Below are 21,890 nucleotides of genomic sequence, written 5' to 3'. Positions count from 1 at the left end.
AGCTAACCACCGAGAATATGTACAGTCCAGATCAGCTGAGCAAATGTATTGCCGGCAAGGCCATATGGTTTGTTTGCTCGTAGAAGGAAAGTCACCTAATGCAATCAGAAAGACATTGTATTCTTCAGGCGGAGCATCGGTGAACAGCGCTGTAGTAGCACATAATTTGTCAGTGACCAGATCACGCTCCAGTGACACAGTTATTACCCGATCTGACTATGACTGCTCGTGAATCCGTTAGGGTACCACCAGTAGTAGTTGTTAGCGGGGCTGATAGAAAATTGGTTTCCCGTTGTTGAGGGCATATCACTACTGTTGTAGCAGTAACAGGCTGCAAAGGGCTTGGTGGTATGCATTGCTCCGTTATTATCGCAATGCTGGGTTCAGGTCTGTTATCTTCATTGTACGGGTGTTGAGCTGTATCACAGCCCTCAAGTAGGACATCCGGCTTACCTCCCCCAATTGCTTCCACAGACTCACAAGCTATAGGCATATCTTGGTTCCCGTTCATGGTTGCTCTGAATACTGTTACTAGATCGTATCGATGAGCATCTAAAGTGGACATCATGCCCTGCAGCATAGATATGACTTGCTTCTCCATAGTGTAGTGTACGGCTAAGTCTCCAATGTGAGCAAGAGCACGTGGTTGTACTCTAAAATGGCGTTGCGCCTCTTACAACCTCTTACAACCAGCACTGTAGGCCAAAAAGATTCTTATGTCAGCGTAGAATCTAAAATCCTGTTTTCAGAGTCGTTGAATCGTTCATCACTCCAGAGCTTAATAAAAGTTAAAACTTAATATAAGGTTCCTTAGTGTGCTCGATATAGCAAAATATTTACATAAGCACTAGGAGCTCTAAGAAGATGCGTCTCTTTGCATCGGCAGCTGGCCCCACCCCCCAAGCGTTGGCTATTCTGATTGCTTCGTCGTAGTCACGGAGGACGTGGTTTGCGGATCTAGTGGGGATGTCCTCGTCCCCTCCGTGGAGGTTACCCTGTCGCAGGGATCTGCTGGTACAGAGTCCCTTTGTGCATCAGAATCTAGATTCTCTGAGGATGACTGCGTGGAGATTGCACGCTTAGTCTTAGCCAGAAGAGGATTTTCTATGAGGGTGATTGATACTCTCATTCAAGCCAAAAAGCCGGTCACCCGTCGCATCTATTATAAGGTGTGAAGGCCCTACTTACTCTGGTGTGAATCTCGTGGATATTCCTGGCATAAGGTCAGGGTATCCAAAATTCTTTCCTTCCTCCAGGATGGTTTTCTAGAAGGGACTTGCTGCCTGTTCCCTAATGGGACAGATTTCGGCGCTATCTGTGTTGTTACACAAGAAGCTCGCTGAGCTTCCTGATATACAGTTTTTTGTTCAGACTTTGTCCAGAATCAGGCCTGTGTTTAGACATTCTGCTCCTCTTTGGAGTTTGAATCTGTTTCTGAAGGTTTTGCAGGGGGCTCCGTTCGAGCCTATGCATTCTCTTGACATTAAGATTCTCTGTCTTGGAAGGTTCTTTTTCTAATGGCCATTGCTTCGGCGCGCAGGGTGTCTGAATTAGCGGCCTTGCAATGTGAGCCTCCTTACCTGGTTTTCTATGAGGGTGATTGATACTCTCATTCAAGCCAAAAAGCCGGTCACCCGTCGCATCTATTATAAGGTGTGAAGGCCCTACTTACTCTGGTGTGAATCTCGTGGATATTCCTGGCATAAGGTCAGGGTATCCAAAATTCTTTCCTTCCTCCAGGATGGTTTTCTAGAAGGGACTTGCTGCCTGTTCCCTAATGGGACAGATTTCGGCGCTATCTGTGTTGCTACAAAAGAAGCTTGCTGAGCTTCCTGATATACAGTTTTTTGTTCAGACTTTGTCCAGAATCAGGCCTGTGTTTAGACATTCTGCTCCTCTTTGGAGTTTGAATCTGTTTCTGAAGGTTTTGCAGGGGGCTCCGTTCGAGCCTATGCATTCTCTTGACATTAAGATTCTCTGTCTTGGAAGGTTCTTTTTCTAATGGCCATTGCTTCGGCGCGCAGGGTGTCTGAATTAGCGGCCTTGCAATGTGAGCCTCCTTACCTGGTTTTCCATGTAGATAAGTCCGTTCTTCGCATTGCTCTGGGATTTCTCCCTAAGATGGTGTCTGATCCCAACATTAATCAGGAAATTGTGGTTCCTTCCTTGTGCCCTAATCCTCCTCCTTCGCACAATCAGTCTTAAAATTCTATCTTCAGGCTACGAAGGATTTCAGACAAACTTCATCTTTGTTTGTGGTCTATTTGGGGAAGCGGAAGGGGCAGAAGGCTTCTTCCACTTCTCTATCCTTTTGGCTGAGGAGCATGATTCGTTTGGCCTATGAGACAGCGGGACATAAGTCTCCTCAGAGGATTACGGCTCACTCGACTAGAGCTGTGGCTTCTTCTTGCGCCTTTAAGAATGAGGCCTCTATGGGGCAGATTTGTAGGGCGGCTACCTGGTCCTCCTTACACAGTTTTACAAATTTGACATTTTTGCTTTGGCTGAAACTGTTTTTGGGAGAAAGGTTTTACAGGCTGTGGTGGCCTCAGAATAGAGTCTAGCTCCTTTTTACCCTCCCTTTTCATTCAGTGTCCTCTAGAGCTTGGGCATTTGTTTCCCACAAGTAATGAATGAAGCTGTGGAGACTCCTCGTATTAGATGGAAAACATAAATTATGCTTACCTGATAATTTAATTTCCATAGTTACGAGGAGAGTCCACGGCTCCCGCCCGGTTCTCCATTGAGCAGACCTAAATTACATTTGTTTTTCCTTCTGGCACCATTTATACCCTGATATTTCTCCTTTGTTCCTTGTTCCATCGGCAGAATGACTGGGGGATGAGGGGGTGTCTTTGCCTCCTTCTGGTGGCCAGGCTCTGTGGTCATGAATGACGCTTTGGACTCTCCTCATAACGATAGAAATTAAATGATCAGGTAAGCATAATTTGTGTTATTGCTTAGGTCCCCATTCATTGTTGTGTATTGCTTAGGGGGTGTTAGTAATTTTAACATAGGTTAAGAAAAAAACTTTGTTTCTGACACAACCCTTTCCAGAACCTGTGCTGTAGCCTGATAAGTACAGTAGGTAGCTCGACAACCTCATAATCTGCATGTCTCACACAAGGCACTTGCTCTTTCAGGGTTTTGAAGTAGTGTCCTTCCAGAACTATTCCTTAATGAATTACATTAAAGTTTAGTACAATGTTTTAATGGCATTTTCTCTACTGTTTATATTACTGTAATCGGTGTGACTTACGCTAATAGTGCTACTACTGTATATTGCGGTATGTAATGTTTAGTATGTTGCTTTGCTAGAATTTCTCTATTGATTATATTACTGAAATTAGTCTGATTTACTGTAATAGTGCTATTACTACTGTATTTTTCTTTATGTAACGTTTAGTACATTACAAGTGGCACACTAATTAATGCCCCTGTTGGATCATTAATTGCACTAGGTGTAAGCTTTTTGCGCTCATTTTATCAGTTGAAAGTAACCCGTTATCGTTGCACGCTAACTCGACGAGCACAATAAGCAGAACTTGGAATATCGCATGCACATTCACCTATTCCCCCATAGAAAATAAAGTTGGGTAAAAAACGAACACCGGCAAACCCAATCGCATATTTTTATGTGCGCTAACCCGACATGAACATTTTCATATTTCACATTTTAATGTTCTTCACATAGAAGAATATGTTCTATTAATTCATAAATAAATATTTCTACATAAATCTGATGTTATTTTGGTACAATAAATATATATATTATGAGTGTAACTATACATTGTAATATATATTTGATGTGTTTTGTGCAACTTTTATGTTTCCCAAAAACAGTTAACCAGAGCTCTAAACTTGCGGTAATCATTCTTGCGTAAATCGCGATTGTAGCATTTACTTTCAACTCATAATACCGGCAGTAAGCCCGACGAGTGCAAATACTTGTGATAATCCCCTTATCGCTCGTGTGCAAAGGTGTGCACGCTCGTAATCTGGCCCTATATTGCTATAACGTTTAGTGACTTGTTTTGCTAGCATTTCCTCTACCCATTATATTACTGTAATCAGTGTGAATTACTGTAATAGTGCTAATACTACTGTATATTGCTGTATGTAAAGTTCAGTACACTGCTTTGTTGGCATTTCCTTACCGATTATATTACTGTAATCACTTTAACTTACTGTAATAGTGTTAATGCTACTACTGGATATTGCTGTATTCAACGTTCAGTACATTGCTTTGCTGGAATTTTTTTTGCTGCTGCTTATATTACTCTAATCAGTGTGGATTATGGTAATAGTGCTAATGCTACTGTATATTGTTATACAGTTTACTGTATATACAGTTTAGCTTTGCTGACATTTCTATACCGAATATATTACTGTAATCAGTGGGAAATACTGTAATAGCATTAAAGGGCCACTAAACCCAAAATCTTTCTTTCATGATTCAGATAGAACATACAAATTTAAACAACATTACAATTTACTTCTATTATTTATTTTGCTTCATTTTTTAGATATCCTTATTTGAAGAAAAAGCAATGCACATGGGTGAGCCAATCACATGAGACTTCTATGTGCAGCAACCAATCAGCAGCTACTGAGCATATCTAGATATGCTTTTCAGCAAAGAATATCAAGAGAATAAAACAAATTAGATAATAGAAGTAAATTAGAAAGATGTTTAAAAATGCATTCTCTTTCTAAATCATGAAAGAAAAAATGTGGGTATAATGGCCCTTTAAGGCTGCTGCTGTTTGTAAGGTTTCCGTACATGGCTTTGCTCCCATTCTTCTTATAGTCCATTTTATTGTAATCTGTTTTGTTATTTGTTTGCCATCTGGTTCTAGAGCAGTTTCCTATTTTATTCTTACACATTGGCTACTGTTTGAAAACAGTTTGATTTTTCCTGTCTTAGCTTTCTAATATATTCTGTTTACCTTTATCAATGTATACTGTTTTTATCCAGTCTTTGAGTTTTTTGTAAACCATCTCTAAAATCCTGGCATCTAATCCACCTTTCAGTGCACTGGTGTAAACATGTTTTCTCTAGTTTTCTTACTAGAGGCAATAGAACCCTGGGTTCTATAAATATTTGCTCGAAGTAAGCGGCATCTTTCTGTGGGTGCAGGCTTTGATCGACATATGTCTAGATCAGACCAAGGGAGAGTTGTCTATTTCAGAATCCTTTCAAGGATTTGGGCGCTCTTCTGTCAGTCGTCAGAGCCCTTGGCATAGCTGTAGCTATGTTATTTAAAGCTCCTTCTTCTTAGTGGCTGTCTATAGCGAGAGATCTCTCTATTGGAGCCACGCCAACCAATTCCATCTGGACTTTTTAGTCAGTCTTTTTTCAGTGGATATTCCTCAATTTAATTTCTTTAGTAATAATTTTCCTTTGTCCGTCACGAGAATCACTTTCCATGGACGCCAACCTTTTGGGGTTTGGGTGCTGCCTAGGGACTCTGGTATCAGGAAGTTGGTCTCCTCCCTAGGCGAGGTGACCTCTATATATACATATATATATATATATCTATCTATATATATATATATATATATATATATATATATATATCTATATATACATATATATATATATATATCTTAAACTCAGTGGGACCTTCAGAGTTCTTTGAGCTCTGCCTTTTCTCTCTGTTCTTTTGTCATTTTCAGTCTAACATCATTGTGGCAGTAGCCTACACGATCATCAGGATGACTCTCACATTATTCTGGTGATGTAGGAGGCGTCTTGTATTGAATGGACAGAGGTTAATTTCTGTACCGTCCAGCAGGTCTCCTTCCGGGGGCACAGAAAATCATTGCGGCTTGGTGGTTATCACAATTGAAAACTGATTCTATCAGTCTTTAGATTCTACAGTTCAGAGAAAGGGTCTCTCAGGAGTCTTAACAGCAGTTGGTGTGTCTCTTAGTATTTCCGGATATTGTGTGGATGGCATCCTCACTAATTTACAACCTCCCAAGGGGGGTCAGGATTGAAAAATCCTCTAGCAGATTTTATGGATCCTCCAGCAGTGATGTGCTCTTCCATCTAGTTTGTTTTGCTCCGAGAGAATTTGCAAACAAATTCAATTGCTCCTGTTGAGCCTTTTCTATCTCTTACTTTGTCTGCCTCGTTTCAGACTGTCTCTAGGAAGACTTACCATAAGTGGGATAGGAGTATCTTTTTCTTGGTGTTAAACTTGGGCGAGGGCTGAGACAAGGGCTTTTCAGACGGTCCTCTAAATGGTTACATTTCTGAATCTTTGTTTTATTACACAGAATATGTTCTTGTCTTCCAGATGTCAGACATTTGTTTATGCCTTGGTTAGATTCAATCCTGTTATCAAGCCCTTTTTTTTTTCTCCTCCTTGGAATTTGATCTTGTTTCTAAGGGGTTTTGCAACTTCAACCATTTGAACCTAGGTTCTAATTCATAATCGTCATCAGAGTGATTATTGCACTTCCTGGAGGTAATTCGGGCATTACAATTTTTAGTCTTCCAGTCTCTTTGTTTTTGTTTTCAGACAAACGTAAGGGTCGGAAAGGCATCATCTGTTGCTGTAGCTTCATGGTTGAGACTTCTATTTCGCAGTTGCCACCTTTTTAAGTATTTCAGCTCATTCAACTCTTTCGGTTTCTACTTCTAGGGTACAAGAAGGGGGCATCAGTAAATCTTTGTGTAGTTACTTAATAACTTATAGGTAGGTTCTTTAGATGTAGTTCATGGTAAACACGTGCCTTCTTTCTCTTTTTTGTCCCACCCATCTTTTGTGGACTCCACAGCTTGGGTATTAGTTCCCAACAGTAAGGATTTTCGTGGACTCTCACCACCTTTAGAAACTAAACATAATTTTTTCTTCCCTAATAAATTCCTTCCTTGGTGGTGAGAGTCCATGAACCCGCCCAATTTTGGTAATTGCGGCAACTCTTGTTTGCACCTCTTTACCCTATTATCTTTCTTCTTCCTCCTCTTCTTTGCTACACAAAACACTGGGAGGGAACATGAAGTTTGAGAGATATTTAAGCTTTTACTGTAGGGTGTCTTACAAACAGTGAGATATATATTAATGAAAGCTGCTGGGTAAAATTCAAGGTGTTTACTGTCCCTTTAATTACTATATAAGTAAATCATATACATATATATATATATATATATATATATAAGTTAGACATAATGCTATTATTAAAGTATCAAATGGATTCTGAGCTTCTCTGTCCATATTTAGGTTTATAACTCAGTAACAATTACTTGCTTTTGCTTATTCACAGTGCCCATGAAGCATATGTCAGAAGGCCATCTACGACAGAAAGCTGACGGCCATCAGTCTCCAGGTCATATACAGCAGTCTTCATCCCATATGAAAAACCAGCGAGTGGTCACCTTGGCTCAACATATTAATGTACGTGATACCTTGTCTGATTTTCATTCCAAATAAGAGATATGAATATGTAGTTACAGCCTGTGTGATAAACTTGTGCTGCTCACGGCATCAGAAATATATGACTGGCTCCCTGAGCGGCAGCCGGGAATTAGAAACCATATTTTGTGTGTGCCAATCTCACAGCATCAAGAGAGAGCCCAGCTGTGAATTGATCTGCTTCTCTGTATTGTACAGAGCACAGTCAGTAGCAGTTTAAAGGTAGTTTGACCTTTTTCTTGGCTTTTACAATTCTATAGATACAGGTTTTACTGCCACCAGTATGCATTTTGTACAGATTAAGTGAAAATTAAACATTCATTCAATTTGCTTGTTATCAATTATATTTTGTTATCTTGGTATCCTTTGTTGAAGGGTAAACCTAGGTAGGGTTATAGTAGCAGTGTTTGCAACTATGTATGACATTGTTGTTAATATTGTTACAAACACTGCTAACAAATGGCTAAAGACATATGCACACTCATGAGCTCACCTAGAATCACTCTTTAAAGCAGGGGTAACAATCTCATTATACCTGGGGGGCCGCTGGCCAAGTGTTCTTTGCCCATGGGGCCACTTGAACAGAGTGAGTGCTCTGGAACTGGATATACTAGAAGCAAAACACTTGGCCAGTCTCCCCCCCCCCCCCTGAGATTGTTACATTTACCCAAGTAGCAGTGCAGGGTGGGAGCTATAGTCCACAATAAAAAGACATACACAGTGTATATTTATCTTGTTAGTGCAAAGCGAAGTGATTATCCTGGAACTGATTAAAAAGTGACGTTTATCCAAACGGTGCATAATGGGAGTCTGCACTGGACAATGCCTATCTTTATATTATCTTCTGAGTGCCTATTTAGAACATCAGCTTTTTACATCTCTTAGAACCCTAAAAATAATTGATGGGGTCAAATGTAATAATTTACCTAATAAACAAGGGAGGGCAAAATTAAACTATTTTGGGGGGCACATATGGCCCCATGGCTGGTACTATGATACCACTGCTTTAAAGGGACAGTCTACCAAAAAAAACAAATATTGATTAAAAAGATAGATAATCCCTTTATAATCGATTCCCCAGTTTTCCATAACTAACACTGTTATATTAATACACTTTTTACCTCTTTGATTACCTTGTGTCAGTATATGGCCGGGTTATAATATATTTTTTTAATAATTATTCTTTAAAACAAACCCCCAATAAAATGCATATACAAAACAATAAAATTAATGTAAATTCCTAAATTCTTTATATTAGTTAAATTTATAAACACATTAAATTATATTTCTAGAAAACCAGATATGAACCAAACTGTACAATGTTTAAACTGTTACAATTTCTTTTTTAAGACACGATGAGTCCACGGATCATCTTAATTACTAATATTACTATTATTACTGAATATCCCATTAGTAATTAAGATGATCCGTGGACTCATCGTGTCAAAAAAGAAATACATTTATCAGGTAAGCATAAATTTTATTTTTCTTTACAAAGCAAACCAAATTATAACTTTAGAATTAACCTTATTCACAACTGAATTGCATTAAAATACCACAATGAGATACTAAGATATGAGCCACTAACATTCAGATTAATACAACTAAGCTATTTAACCCACAAATGATTTTATACAACTCTAATTAAAATTCCAGAAGTTATATATATTGTTACTGTACTGTTTATATGCCAATTTATCTAAGCTGAAATAAATTCTTAATTCTCTACAATTAGCCAAATTCTAAAATATATATTTATATTTGCAAAGATACATTTTTTACACACCAGAGAGATATACTTACAATAATGGGCCTGATTTAGAAATATACAATAAAAAGGACCTTTGTTTAACAAATAAATTATTTAACAATAGTTACTAGTTAAAGGGATAGTCTAGTCAAAAATAAACTGCCATGATTCAGATAGAACATGCAATTTTAAGCAACTTTCTAATTTACTCCTATTATCAATTTTTCTTCATTCTCTTGGTATTTTTAATTAAAAAAGGTGGAAAGTAGGCTTAAGAGCTGGCCCATTTTTGGCTCTGCACCTGGGTAGCACTTGTTAATTGGATGGCTACATTTAGACACCAATCAACAAGTGCTACCAGGATTCAAAAACCAAAAATGGGCTGACTTCTAATCTTACATTGCAGATTTTTTAAAATAAAGATACCAAGAGAACAAATAAAAATTGATAAAAGGAGTAAATTAGAAAGTTTCTTAAAATGTCATGCTCTATCTGAATCATGAAAGTTTAAGTTTGACTATACTATCCCTTTAAGATTACAGAGGATTATGCAGTGCAATCTAAAATACAAAGTGCCCCTTTAAATCTATTAACAACTGTAGCAATGTATTTGCTTTAAAATATAAAATTATATACTTAACAATTTCTTATACTTTACCAGGTCACCAGTTTGAGAATTCAGTTAATATCCAAATATGTCTATTGTCGTATGTCTTAGAGGAATTATGCACATTTGTGAGAGAATTAATCTTGATAGTCTCTTATCCACAAAGAGTGTCCCAACGTATTTGTCTTACAGAAAACTGTGTTCGCACACTAGTCTGTCTTATAAGCAAAATGGCAGCAAGCAGGATTGCAACAGTTACCAACCAAGATCTCTTAGAGAACTCGTCGATAAGGCCGGGATCTCTTATAGAACTCGTCGATAAACCCTTCTCCAAACCCTCTTGGAGAAAAGACAAAATTCTAGAAATCCTAACCCTACTCCATGAGTAGCACTTGGATTCACACCACTAAAGGTATTTACGCTAAATGTTATGGTAAATCCTTCTAGTCACAGGCTTACGAGCCCGAATCAGAAAAAAAACCTTGCTTGGATAAAATTAAGCGTGCAATCTCCAAGCAGTCAGCTGCAGAGAAACTAGATTTGGATGAAGGAAGGGTCCCTGAATCAGAAGGTCCTTCCTCAACGGAAGTCTCCAAAACGGTAGAGTTGCCACCTCCACCAGATCCGCATACCAGTCCTGCGAGGCCAAGCCAAAGCTATCAGAATCACTGAAGCCCTCTCCTGTTTGATTCGACCAATTACCCGAGGAACAAGAGCAAACGGAGAAAATAGGTATGCTAGCCTGAAAATCCAATGGACCGCCAAGCATCTATCAGTTCCGCCTGGGGACCCCTGGACCTCGACCCGTATCTCGGAAGCTTGGCATTTAGACGGGACGCCATGAGATCCAATTCTGGGTGACCCCACTTGAAAACTAAGCTTGAGAACACTTCCGGATGGAGTTCCCACTCCCCCGGATGAAAAGTCTGCCTGTTCAGGAAATCCGCTTCCCAATTGTCCACCCCTGGGATGTGCATCGCCGATAGGTAACCAGAGTGGACTTCTGCCCACTGGATTATTTTAGTTACCTCTGTCATCGCTAAGGAACTCCTCGTTCCTCCACTGAAGATATGTTGTCCGACTGGAACGTGATAAACTGGACCGTGGCTAACTGAGGCCAGGCCAGAAGAGCATTGTAGATCGCTCTCAGCTCCAGAATGTTTATAGAAAGAACAGACTCTGAGTGCAAACTCCCTGAGCCTTCAGGGAGCCCCTGACTGCTCCCCACCCCAGAAGGCTGGTGTCTGTTGTCACAAACACCCAAGATGGTCTGCGAAAGCAGGTACCCTGGGAGAGATGATACAGAGACAGTTTGTGCTGCACAACAAGAATAAAATATTACAGTTTAAAATTTAAAGAGACAGTAACGTGTTTTATGTGTATATTTTATTAAAAGAATTTGGTCTGAATATGGTCCGTCGACCCATCGTGTCTTAAAAAAGAAATATAAATATGTTACATATTTTAAAATGGGATTATTACAATTGTTATTTAATCTTTTACAATCTGAATTGCATTTTCCCAGATCCAGATATAGACATTTAATACAGTCTAAGGCATATATTTAATGTAGTATGTCCCAGATCAATATATATATATATATATATATATATATATATTATTTGAGTATTTTAAATAGATTTGAAAATTATAGACAAATTACTTTTTAAGTATACATTCTGCTATTTAAAATCTAAGTTTTTACCAAGTCTGGAAAGTGGGATATTTTGTGTATTCCAATCAACAGGGATATTTAACTTTTGCATACAATTAGGCTTCAGAGGAGTTCAGTGAGCCATTCTGTTAAATTATCACGTGTCTGTTAGCTCATAATATCTTGAAATTCTGTTAGCTTATCTGAAAATAGTGCAGAATTTTGTCATTTTGTCTACAACAGAGGTTGGTGGTCTAACATTTGATCACCAAGTAAGTGTTAATTTTTACCTTCCTGAGTTTTAAAGCCAGTCTTCACTAACTGACCAAATGTATTGAACAAAGGTACAGTTTAGTATATTAAGTGGGGAGGGGAGGAAAGGTTTAAGCTGAATCCTGGTATGTAATTAACAAGGAATCTCATGTCTGACTTAAGATTTGGAATACACATAATGTATTCAGTGATAAAATGAGCATGCTATTTGAGATATTTCATACTTTTTTTTATCTTATTTTATATATATATATATATATATATATATATATATATAATATGTATTGTCCACTGACATCTACAGATGCCCTGACTTGTATCTCAGCCGCTGCAGACTGCCCGCTTATCTCAGTGCTTTTTACAAACTTGCCTTTTAGTCAGTCAGTGCAGACTCATAAATAATGCCACAGGATTGAACATCATTTTATCTGTATAGCATGAAATACATGAACTAGGACTGTCTGGCTGTTAAAAGCTGGTAAAATGCATTGAGATAGGAGGCGGCCTACAGCGGCTTAGAATTAGTCAGATATTTAGAGGTTTAAATGTTAAGTATATTACTATAACAATATTGGTTGTATAAAGCTGGGGAATGGGTAGTAAAGGTGTTATCTATGGTTTTTAAACAATAATAAAAAAAAATCAAGTAGACTGTCCATTTAACTAAGGATACCAAGAGAACTAAGCAAAACTGATAATTAAAGTAAATTGGAAATTAGTTTAAAATGTAATGATCTATCCAGCCCATTTAAGTTTAAAGGGACATTCAAAATAAAATAAATGTTTATGATTCAGAAAGAGCATACAGTTTTAAGACACTTTCCAATATACTTCCATTATCAAATTTTGCAGTCTTTTTATATACATACTTTCTGGGGAACGAGATCCTACTGAGCATGTGCACAAGCTCATAGGGTATGCGCATACTAGTCTGTGATTGACTGATGTCTGTCACGTGATTACAGGGGGACGGAAAATGGGAGAAAAAATAAATGTGTCAGGAAAAAAAAATCTACTGCTTATTTGAAATTCAGAGTAAGTGCTATTGCATTGTTTTTTTATCATGCACTTGTTAATTATGCAATTCTACTGCCTTGAGTGGTACTTTAATTTTTATTTGGTTCTCCCTTTTAAGGGAAAGAACAAACAATCATGGGTTTACTTACTTACCTTCTACGAAAATGCTGCAGATTACAAGTTGAGCTCAAAATATTGCTTCCGCAAAAGCAATATTTGCGCTCTACTTATTAATGCCAGCGCATGCAAATGTGTGCTGGTATTCCAAGTTAGGTCATGTTCACATTGCGCTTACGAGAACGTGCTTCCATAGGCTCCAATGGGAGCCTCGTTCTCATGCCGTGTCTGACTATCGCAGCGAAAAAGGGGTAAGTCATGCAGTGATGGGCAACAAATTTAAATATGTACAGTGGATATAAAAAGTCTAAACACCCCTGTTAAAATGTCAGGTTTCTTTGATGTAAAAAAATGAGACAAAGATAAATCATTTCAGAACTTTTTCCACCTTTAATGTGTATAAACTGTACAATTCAATTGAAAAGCAAACTGAAATCTTTTAGGTAAAGGGAAATAAAAATAAAAAAATAAAATAATATGGTTGCATAAGTGTGAACACCCTTTTATAACTGGGGATGTAGCTGTGTTCAGAATTAAGCAATCACATTCAAAATCATGTTAAATAGGAGTCAGTACACACCTGTCATCATTTAAAGTGCCTCTGATTAACCCAAAATAAAGTTCAGCTGCTCTAGTTGGTCTTTCCTGACATTTTGTTAGTCGCATCCCACAGCAAAAGCCATGGTCCGCAGAGAGCTTCTAAAGCATCAGAGGGATCTCATTGTTAAAAGGTATCAGTCAGGAGAAGGGTACAAAATAATTTCCAAGGCATTAGATATACCATGGAACACAGTGAAGACAGTCATCATCAAGTGAAGAAAATATGGCACAACAGTGGCATTACCTAGAACTGGATGTCCCTCCAAAATTGATGAAAAGACGAGAAGAAAACTGGTCTGGGAGGCTGCCAAGAGGCCTACAGCAACATTAAAGGAGCTGCAGGAATGTCTGGCAAGTACTGGCTGTGTGGTACATGTGACAACAATCGCCCGTATTCTTCATATGTCTGGGCTATGGGGTAGAGTGGCAAGACGGAAGCTTTTTCTTACAAAACAAAAACATCCAAGCCCGGCTAAATTTTGCAAAAATACATCTGAAGTTTCCCAAATGCATGTTGCAAAAGGTGTTCTGGTCTGATGAAACCAAAGTTGAATTTTTTGGCCATAATTGCAAAAGATATGTTTGGCGCAAAAACAACACTGCATATCACCAAAAGAACACCATACCCACAGTGAAGCATGGTGGTGTCAGCATCATGCTTTGGGCTGTTTTTCTTCAGCAGGAACTGGGGCCTTAGTCAAGCCAGAGCCCAGACCTGAATCCAATTCAAAATCTGTGGGGTGATCTGAAGAGGGCTGTGCACAGGAGATGCCCTCGCATTCTGACAGATTTAGAGTGTATTTGCAAAGAAGAGTGGGCAAATCTTGCCAAGTCAAGATGTGCCATGCTGAAAAACTCATACCCAAAAAGACTGAGTGCTGTAATAAAATCAAAAGGTGCTTCAATAAAGTATTAGTTTAAGGGTGTTCACACTTTTTAAACAACCATATTATTTTTTTATTTTTATTCCCCTTTACCTAAAAGATTTCAGTTTGTTTTTCAATTGAGTTGAACAGTTTATAGGTCATATTAAATGTTGAAAAAGTTCTGAAATGATTTATCTTTGTCTCATTTTTTTACATCACAGAAACCTGACATTTTAACAGGGATGTGTAGACTTTTTATATCCACTGTATGTATATAATTATATACATAAATATACATAAATATATATCTCACTATGCAAATATATATTATATATATATATATATATATATATATATATATATACAGTGTGTATGTGTGTATATATATATATATATATATATATACATATATATATACAGGGAACACACTGTTTCCATAGACCGCAATGTAAAGGCACTTTTCAGTGCCGTGTTTTTTTTTTGTTTGTTTTTCCGAACACCCCACAGCCGCCAAGTTTAGCCCCCCCCAAACTTTCTAGTGCAGTTTAAAGAAAGAAAAAAAAAAGATGCTATAGTTTATTTTTTTTTAAAGGTGAATCACTTTTTTTTTTGGGGGGGGGGGGCATTTGGGGCACATTTAAAAAAAAAATAAACAAAGGTCTGGCAGTTCTTAAATATGGTTACTGCTTACTGTTACATTGTGATTTGTTTTTCTGCTGTCACAGGAGGTGATTACCCAAGACTACACGCGACATCATCCGCAGCAGCTTCACCCACAAATGCCTGCACAGATGTATTCTTACCCTGGAACCACATGTTCTGTATTGGATCTGAGGCAGAACCCCAACGATACAGTTCTTCAACATCAGGAACTAAGTCAGGCCTCAAGACTTTCCCCAGGGAGCAATGGAGAGAAACGGTGAGAACAGCAAGTCAAGGAAATGGCAGATAAGCAAACCACTGCCAAGATGTTAGATTGAAAAACTTGCATAAATGATAGCTGCAGGCAGATAACTATGTGTTGAGATATGGCTGTTACATAAATAAAACACAGTTAATGGGGATCCTGAATCATGTTGTCCATATTAAAGATTTGAGCTGTAATCCCACTCCCAAAATATCAGGCATTTGTGACTCTGCCTGCTGTGGCTGTAATCAATGAGCTCCTGTATGCCGGTAGATGAATCTAAGCTTCATTGGTCCTTAGATCTCCTGATCAAAACAAAGCATCTACATTGAGTGGATCAGAAGATGGTATCGACCCCATATCTCCACGAGAGGGCATGGGAGAGCCAGAATATTCTAGAGGTGCCACATACCCCATTTTATATAGAGAGGGAGAGCAAACAGAACCAAGGTAATGCATTCTCAAAGCATGCCAACCTACCTTTCCATCAATATTCAATCATACTTTACCCTCCAATTACTTTTCCAACTGCCTTTTAGTCCAATTTCCATACTTTGTCTGCCTCTAACAATTTAAAATACACAGGGGACCACTAATGATGTTTGCTTGTAAATGTGTTTAAGGGATGATTGAATGTGACCATTGGTTCCAATTAATGTCAGAGAGAGTATTTCAGCAGCTAGATTTTCAGATAAAACATCACACTTTACAATTTTCTCAGTTACGCAGTAGCAAATTGATTTGTTTTTGCCCCCTCCCTCTAAAAAACGTAATTGTAAGAGAACTTAAATGTGTTCAGTGTAGCAAAATTCAGAATTTTCTTTAATACATTGGATGCCACTTGCATCACTGGGGCAAGTTACATATTAGTTTATCATGTGGCAGTTAAGGGGATAGGTGACTGTAGCAGTGTCTAAATAAGGAGACAAGGCCTATAGATTCCTAATGTGCAAGGGTCATGATTTAATCTTTGATCATAGAAGTCTGCAAAGCTGTCACATGTAAGCTTAGAGGGTATGACCATGATTTCCAAGCCTAATGGTGAGGCAGTAACTAAATTGCAAATTATTTGAAATGATAAAAAAACTGTCATTTTCAGCATTCGAACTTTGCGGTAAAGTGTTTATATAAAACTGACAACTAACCCGTCTTGTCTTTGCCTCTATTGTTCTGTTCATTTTGTGGTCTCTAGATCTGTTGTCTTCTCTGTCTTCAGAACTGCTCTCCTCTCCTTATCATAGCATAACAACACTTTCTATTTACTAATGTTATCTATTGTAATATAGAGAGTGATACATTCTTTTTTATATGTTGTCCATGCATCCTTCTTAAGGACTATAGTGAGTTTAAGAGTGTAAAACTGTGTGAAGGAAATACCACTTTAACATAGTTAATATCATCACAATACCTTTTGGAATGTTTTGTTAAAAAGATACGTTGTTTTAAAAAAAAAAAAAAATCTGCTTTGGCAGCGGTAATCATCACCACTAGGGATACTTTGCACTGCTGTTCACAACATTTATATTTGAACCTGCACTCTCAGTTAATCCGATAGCCGTACTATTGGGTAAGTCAGTAGGAAAGTGAAAAACACAGTATTTTTTTATTTTTAATAACAATATATTACAAAAGCTTATTTAAAGAGACAGGAAACACCCACATTTTCTTTCATGACTCTGATAGATCATACAGTTTCAAACAACTTTCCAATTCACTTCTATTATCAAATTTGCTTCATTATCTTGTTATCCTTTGCTGAACGAACAGAATTGCACTACTGGCAGCTAACTGAACACATCTAGTTAGCCAATCACAAGAGACAAATGTGTGCAGGCACCAATCAGCGGCTAGTTCCCATCAGTGTAGGATATGTGCGTATTCTTTTTCAACAAGGGATACCAAGAGAACAAAGCACATTTGAATATAGAATTGAATTTAAAAGTGTCTTAAAATGAAATGCTCTGTCTGAATCATGCAAGTTTAATTTTGACTTTCCTATCCCTTTAAACGGATATGAAACCCAAGCAAATTATTTTGGGATTTAGATAGAGCGTGTAGTTTTAAACAACTGTCTAATTTATTTCTATTATCGATTTTTCATTGTTCTCTTTGTATCTTTTGCTGAAAAGCAGGGACATAAGCTCAGAAGCGTGCACATGTTTGGAGCACTATATAGCAGATGTTTTGCAAGAATGTTATCATTTGCAAGAGCACTAGATGGCAGCATTATTTATAGACACCTACCTAAGTATATCTTCAACAAAAATATACCATGGGAACAAGGCAAATTTGATAATAGAAGTAAATTGGAAACTTTTTTTAACATGATATGCTCTGTCTGAATCACAAAAGATTTTAGATCCCTTTAAACAACGCGTACAATTGAAAATGTTAACGTTCTTTAGAGTCTATTTAAATTGTGTTGTAGAAATGGTTACATTTCCTTGTTATACGACTATTTCCTTTTTTTTTTACCATATGGTTGAAATGTCAAACGCATCTCCATCCAGATGGTGCACAGACATAAAAAGTTATATTTAGAATGCTTGTTTATTCAAATAAATGATTCGGTTTTGGGTTTGTTTATAGACGTGAAATGATTTGGTGCAACTACTGAGTGTATATTTTTTTCCACAGTTCCGTCCCATATATTCAGTAAACAGTCCTCACTGGCATTGGAACTCACTGTGTCATAGTCATTGCATCTTTCTCTTTCCACAGAATGGGTTCGAAATCCCCAGGGAACAACTCACAGCATCCGGCCTTCTTCAGTAAGCTGACCGAGAGCAACTCTGCTATGGTTAAGTCCAAGAAACAGGAGATCATTAAAAAGCTTAGTACAACCAACAGGAATGAGCCAGAGTATAGTAAGACTTTCCAAGTTTTTGTTTTTCACGTGGAAGCAGATCTGTTTTGTGGGGTGGGTGTAGGTGCTGTGGGATTGTGGGACAATACAAGCACGGTGCCATATTATGCCAACACAAGTTGTGCTGAGTCTGCTGTTGGTAGTTTTTCCAGACCTCTAAAGTACAGTTGTGTACCCTTGAGAGTAACATGTTGTGTATTATTTGCTAGAGGTAGTGCAAGATGCTGAATAAGCTTCCTCTTTACCGCTCATTCTCTGTAAGATAACTTTAGTCACATGATGAGACAGAAACTAAGACAGCTACAGCTGCTATGTCATATTTTCCACTAGCTTAAAGGGACACTAAACCCAATTTTTTTCTTTAATGGTTCATATAGAGCATGCCATTTTAAACAACTTTCTAATTTACTCCTATTATCAATTTGTCTTCATTCTACTGCTATCTTTATTTAAAAAGTAGGAATGTAAAGTTTAGGAGCCGGCCCATTTTAGGTTCAGCACCCTGGATAGTGCTTGCTTATTGATGGCTACATTTAGCAAACCAATAAGCAAGCATAACACAGGCTCTGAAGCAAAAATGGGCCGGCTCTTAAGCTTTACATTCCTGCTTTTTAAATAAAGATGGCAAGAGAACAAAGAAAAATTGGTAATAGTAAATTAAAAAGTTGCTTAAAATTGCATGCTCTATCTGAATCATTAAAGAAAAAATGTATTTGGGTTTAGTATCCCTTTAAAGCAAATCTGTAAAGACAGCTGCAAAATACATATATTTGTGAATTATTGTTATAAGAAATATTGATCTGTGCAAGCAGTGCTGACCTTTGTTACTTATATTTATGTATGTTATGTTATATTACTTTGCCAGATATTGGGCAGCCCGGAACTGAAATATTTAACATGCCGGCCATCACTGGAGCAGGTAATAACTTCATTTTGATGCGTGAGACGTTACTTTGTAAAGTTAGCCTATAACATATATATTGTATATATAAGTTAATTCTCTATCCTGTTTTTTATAAAGGATTAAAGGGACAGTGTAGTGTGATTTATTTTTTCTCCCCTTGAATGTTTTCTCAATAATCATTTTTTTTTGCCAGAATATATTAAATTCTTTACAATTACATCCTTTGCCTTTATTTTGTAATTTAAAATAGCAGCTTTTGACTGTTGTATCCCACCTTTACATAATATTTCAATATGTATGTACTAGTTATAGAAAACCTATGTAAAAACGGTTTAGAAGAAGTTATACTTATAGTGAGGGGGTGGACAAATAATAAAATGTTCCTTTTCTGATTCTAAAAGCTCTCTGGGCTAGTGAATATCTATAAGAATGCTTGCCATTCCTTCTGCTTCCCTGGTGTAAATATATAAAGCCACTTTTTTATCCTAAAAACAGGGTGTCTCATTAAGGGGCGTATACTGCATTTCCTTATGGGAAGGAGATGCATACATTACAAAAATTTGAAATTCATGCAAAACGAATAATTGAACCATTCACATTAAAATATCTATTGCTAAGATGCATAATACTAAATTCTATTGTATCAAAATGTAAAATTTGGATGAAAATTACACAGAAATAAATCGTATTAAATATTAAATCGTAATTTAAGTAAAATGGATGTGCAAATAACACATAGAAATTTGTACTTATAAGTACAAAATACAAGCGTAATTGTTTTTTCTAAAAAGGGCTGAACCTGGGCGTGTATGAAATTGTCTCTCAAATCCCAGATCTCACTGTTTTTTCTCACAACTTAAATGGTGGTAAGCTTTTATCCAAATCCTCTGCAACAAATATTTTAAAAGACCCTGCTTCAAAGACAACATACAATCTAGGAATTTGATGAAAAGAATAAGTTTATTTTAGGGCAGGACCATCAATTGTATTGTCCGTTAGTAGAAAGGTATCAGGTACACTGTAGTGATCAGGTCACATGTGAAGCAGGGATGTTCAACCTTTTCATATAAGGGGCCATGTTAGACTTTTTACCTTTTGGCAGCCAATGAACACAAGTGCTAAAACATGTTTTGAATGCCTCCTCCCAGAGCCATGTAGAAAAGAGCAGGTGGTACTGATAACAGCCAAACCAGAGTTGGTGGGTTGGAAACCGGACGTTAATTGGACCACCCGCTTGTCACTGGCTGGGGTCAGTTTGTCAAGAGTGATTTGAGCTTTCAAAATTGGGCTGATGGTTTGCATGTGAGGTTTTTCTGATGATGGTGATTGTGAAGGTTAGAAGAAGGGTGCAAGGGGCAGACAGACAATTATTTGGAAAGCAGTTAAGCCATGTACGATTCATCATTGTAGAGTGTTTTGTAGGTGATGGTTAAAGGGACATGAAACCCAAATTTTTTCTTTCATGATTCAGATAGAGAATACAATTTTAAACAACTTTCTAATTTACTTATATTATCTAATTTGTTTAATTATCTTGGTATCATTTGTTGAAGGAGCAGCAATGCACTAATAGTTTCTCATGGGTGACCCAATCACAATCAATATATATATATGCAGCCACCAATCAACAGCTAGAACCTAGGTTCTCTGCTGCTCCTGAGCTTTCCTAGATAAACCTTTCAGCAAAGGATAACAAGACAAGAAAGCAAATTAAATAATAGAAGTAAATTGAAAAGTTGTTTAAAATTGTATTCACTATCTGAATCATGAAATAATTTTTTTTGTGTTTCATGTCCCTTTAAGTTTGTCTCTGGGGCCTTTTACAACCATTGTTAGAACTAGCATAGAGAACAATCAGAGTTAAAAATAGATGTGTGTTAACGTTTTCAAGCCAGGACATTTTATTTTATTGTAAGGTCTCAATTTTTGCAGACTATTCCATGAGAGATTATTTGTTGAAGTAGAGGAAGCAAGACAACATATTTGGGAAACTGGTATTATGGTGACGCTTTCAGTAGTAAGAGAGGTTTCTAGCACTGGGGTGTAGTGCTAGATGGGGAAATACATACAAGTTCAGTCTTTGACATATTAACCCTTTTACTAACGGGAATTTCAGAGGAAAAACTACGGGAGAATTTTTTAGCATTTTTGCTATCACTCATTTAAACAGAAAAAGAGCCTCCTTTCTCCAACATAGGTGTGTCCGGTCCACGGCGTCATCCTTACTTGTGGGATATTCTCTTCCCCAACAGGAAATGGCAAAGAGCCCAGCAAAGCTGGTCACATGATCCCTCCTAGGCTCCGCCTACCCCAGTCATTCTCTTTGCCGTTGTACAGGCAACATCTCCACGGAGATGGCTTAGAGTTTTTTAGTGTTTAACTGTAGTTTTTATTATTCAATCAAGAGTTTGTTATTTTGAAATAGTGCTGGTATGTACTATTTACTCAGAAACAGAAAAGAGATGAAGATTTCTGTTTGTATGAGGAAAATGATTTTAGCAACCGTCACTAAAATCCATGGCTGTTCCACACAGGACTGTTGAGAGCAATTAACTTCAGTTGGGGGAACAGTGAGCAGTCTCTTGCTGCTTGAGGTATGACACATTCTAACAAGACGATGTAATGCTGGAAGCTGTCATTTTCCCTATGGGATCCGGTAAGCCATGTTTATTACGATCGTAAATAAGGGCTTCACAAGGGCTTATTAAGACTGTAGACTTTTTCTGGGCTAAATCGATTCATTATTAACACATATTTAGCCTTGAGGAATCATTTTATTTGGGTATTTTGATATAATAATATCGGCAGGCACTGTTTTAGACACCTTATTCTTTAGGGGCTTTCCCAAAGCATAGGCAGAGCCTCATTTTCGCGCCGGTGTTGCGCACTTGTTTTTGAGAGGCAT

General features: G+C 37.5%; 1 protein-coding gene across 12 annotated transcripts in view; it reads left to right on the top strand.

Moving 5' to 3' along the window:
• NCOR2 (nuclear receptor corepressor 2) overlaps positions 1-21,890 on the top strand; it is a 1,025,928-nt gene that overhangs the window by 907,133 nt on the left and 96,905 nt on the right. For 9 of the 12 annotated variants that reach the window (XM_053701833.1, XM_053701839.1, XM_053701838.1 and 6 more), the window contains 5 exons: positions 7,276-7,406; positions 15,034-15,227; positions 15,516-15,665; positions 17,937-18,082; positions 18,947-19,000. In XM_053701833.1, coding sequence (XP_053557808.1) covers positions 7,276-7,406; positions 15,034-15,227; positions 15,516-15,665; positions 17,937-18,082; positions 18,947-19,000 — 675 coding nt within the window. The remainder of the gene's footprint in view (positions 1-7,275; positions 7,407-15,033; positions 15,228-15,515; positions 15,666-17,936; positions 18,083-18,946; positions 19,001-21,890) is intronic. The other 3 variants (XM_053701831.1, XM_053701837.1, XM_053701836.1) reach the window with 3 other exon arrangements.

Source organism: Bombina bombina, chromosome 2, assembly GCF_027579735.1.
Source record: "Bombina bombina isolate aBomBom1 chromosome 2, aBomBom1.pri, whole genome shotgun sequence".
NCBI lineage: Eukaryota > Metazoa > Chordata > Amphibia > Anura > Bombinatoridae > Bombina > Bombina bombina.
Note: the sequence above shows the minus strand (reverse complement) of the source record. Positions and strands in the feature narration are given on the sequence as shown.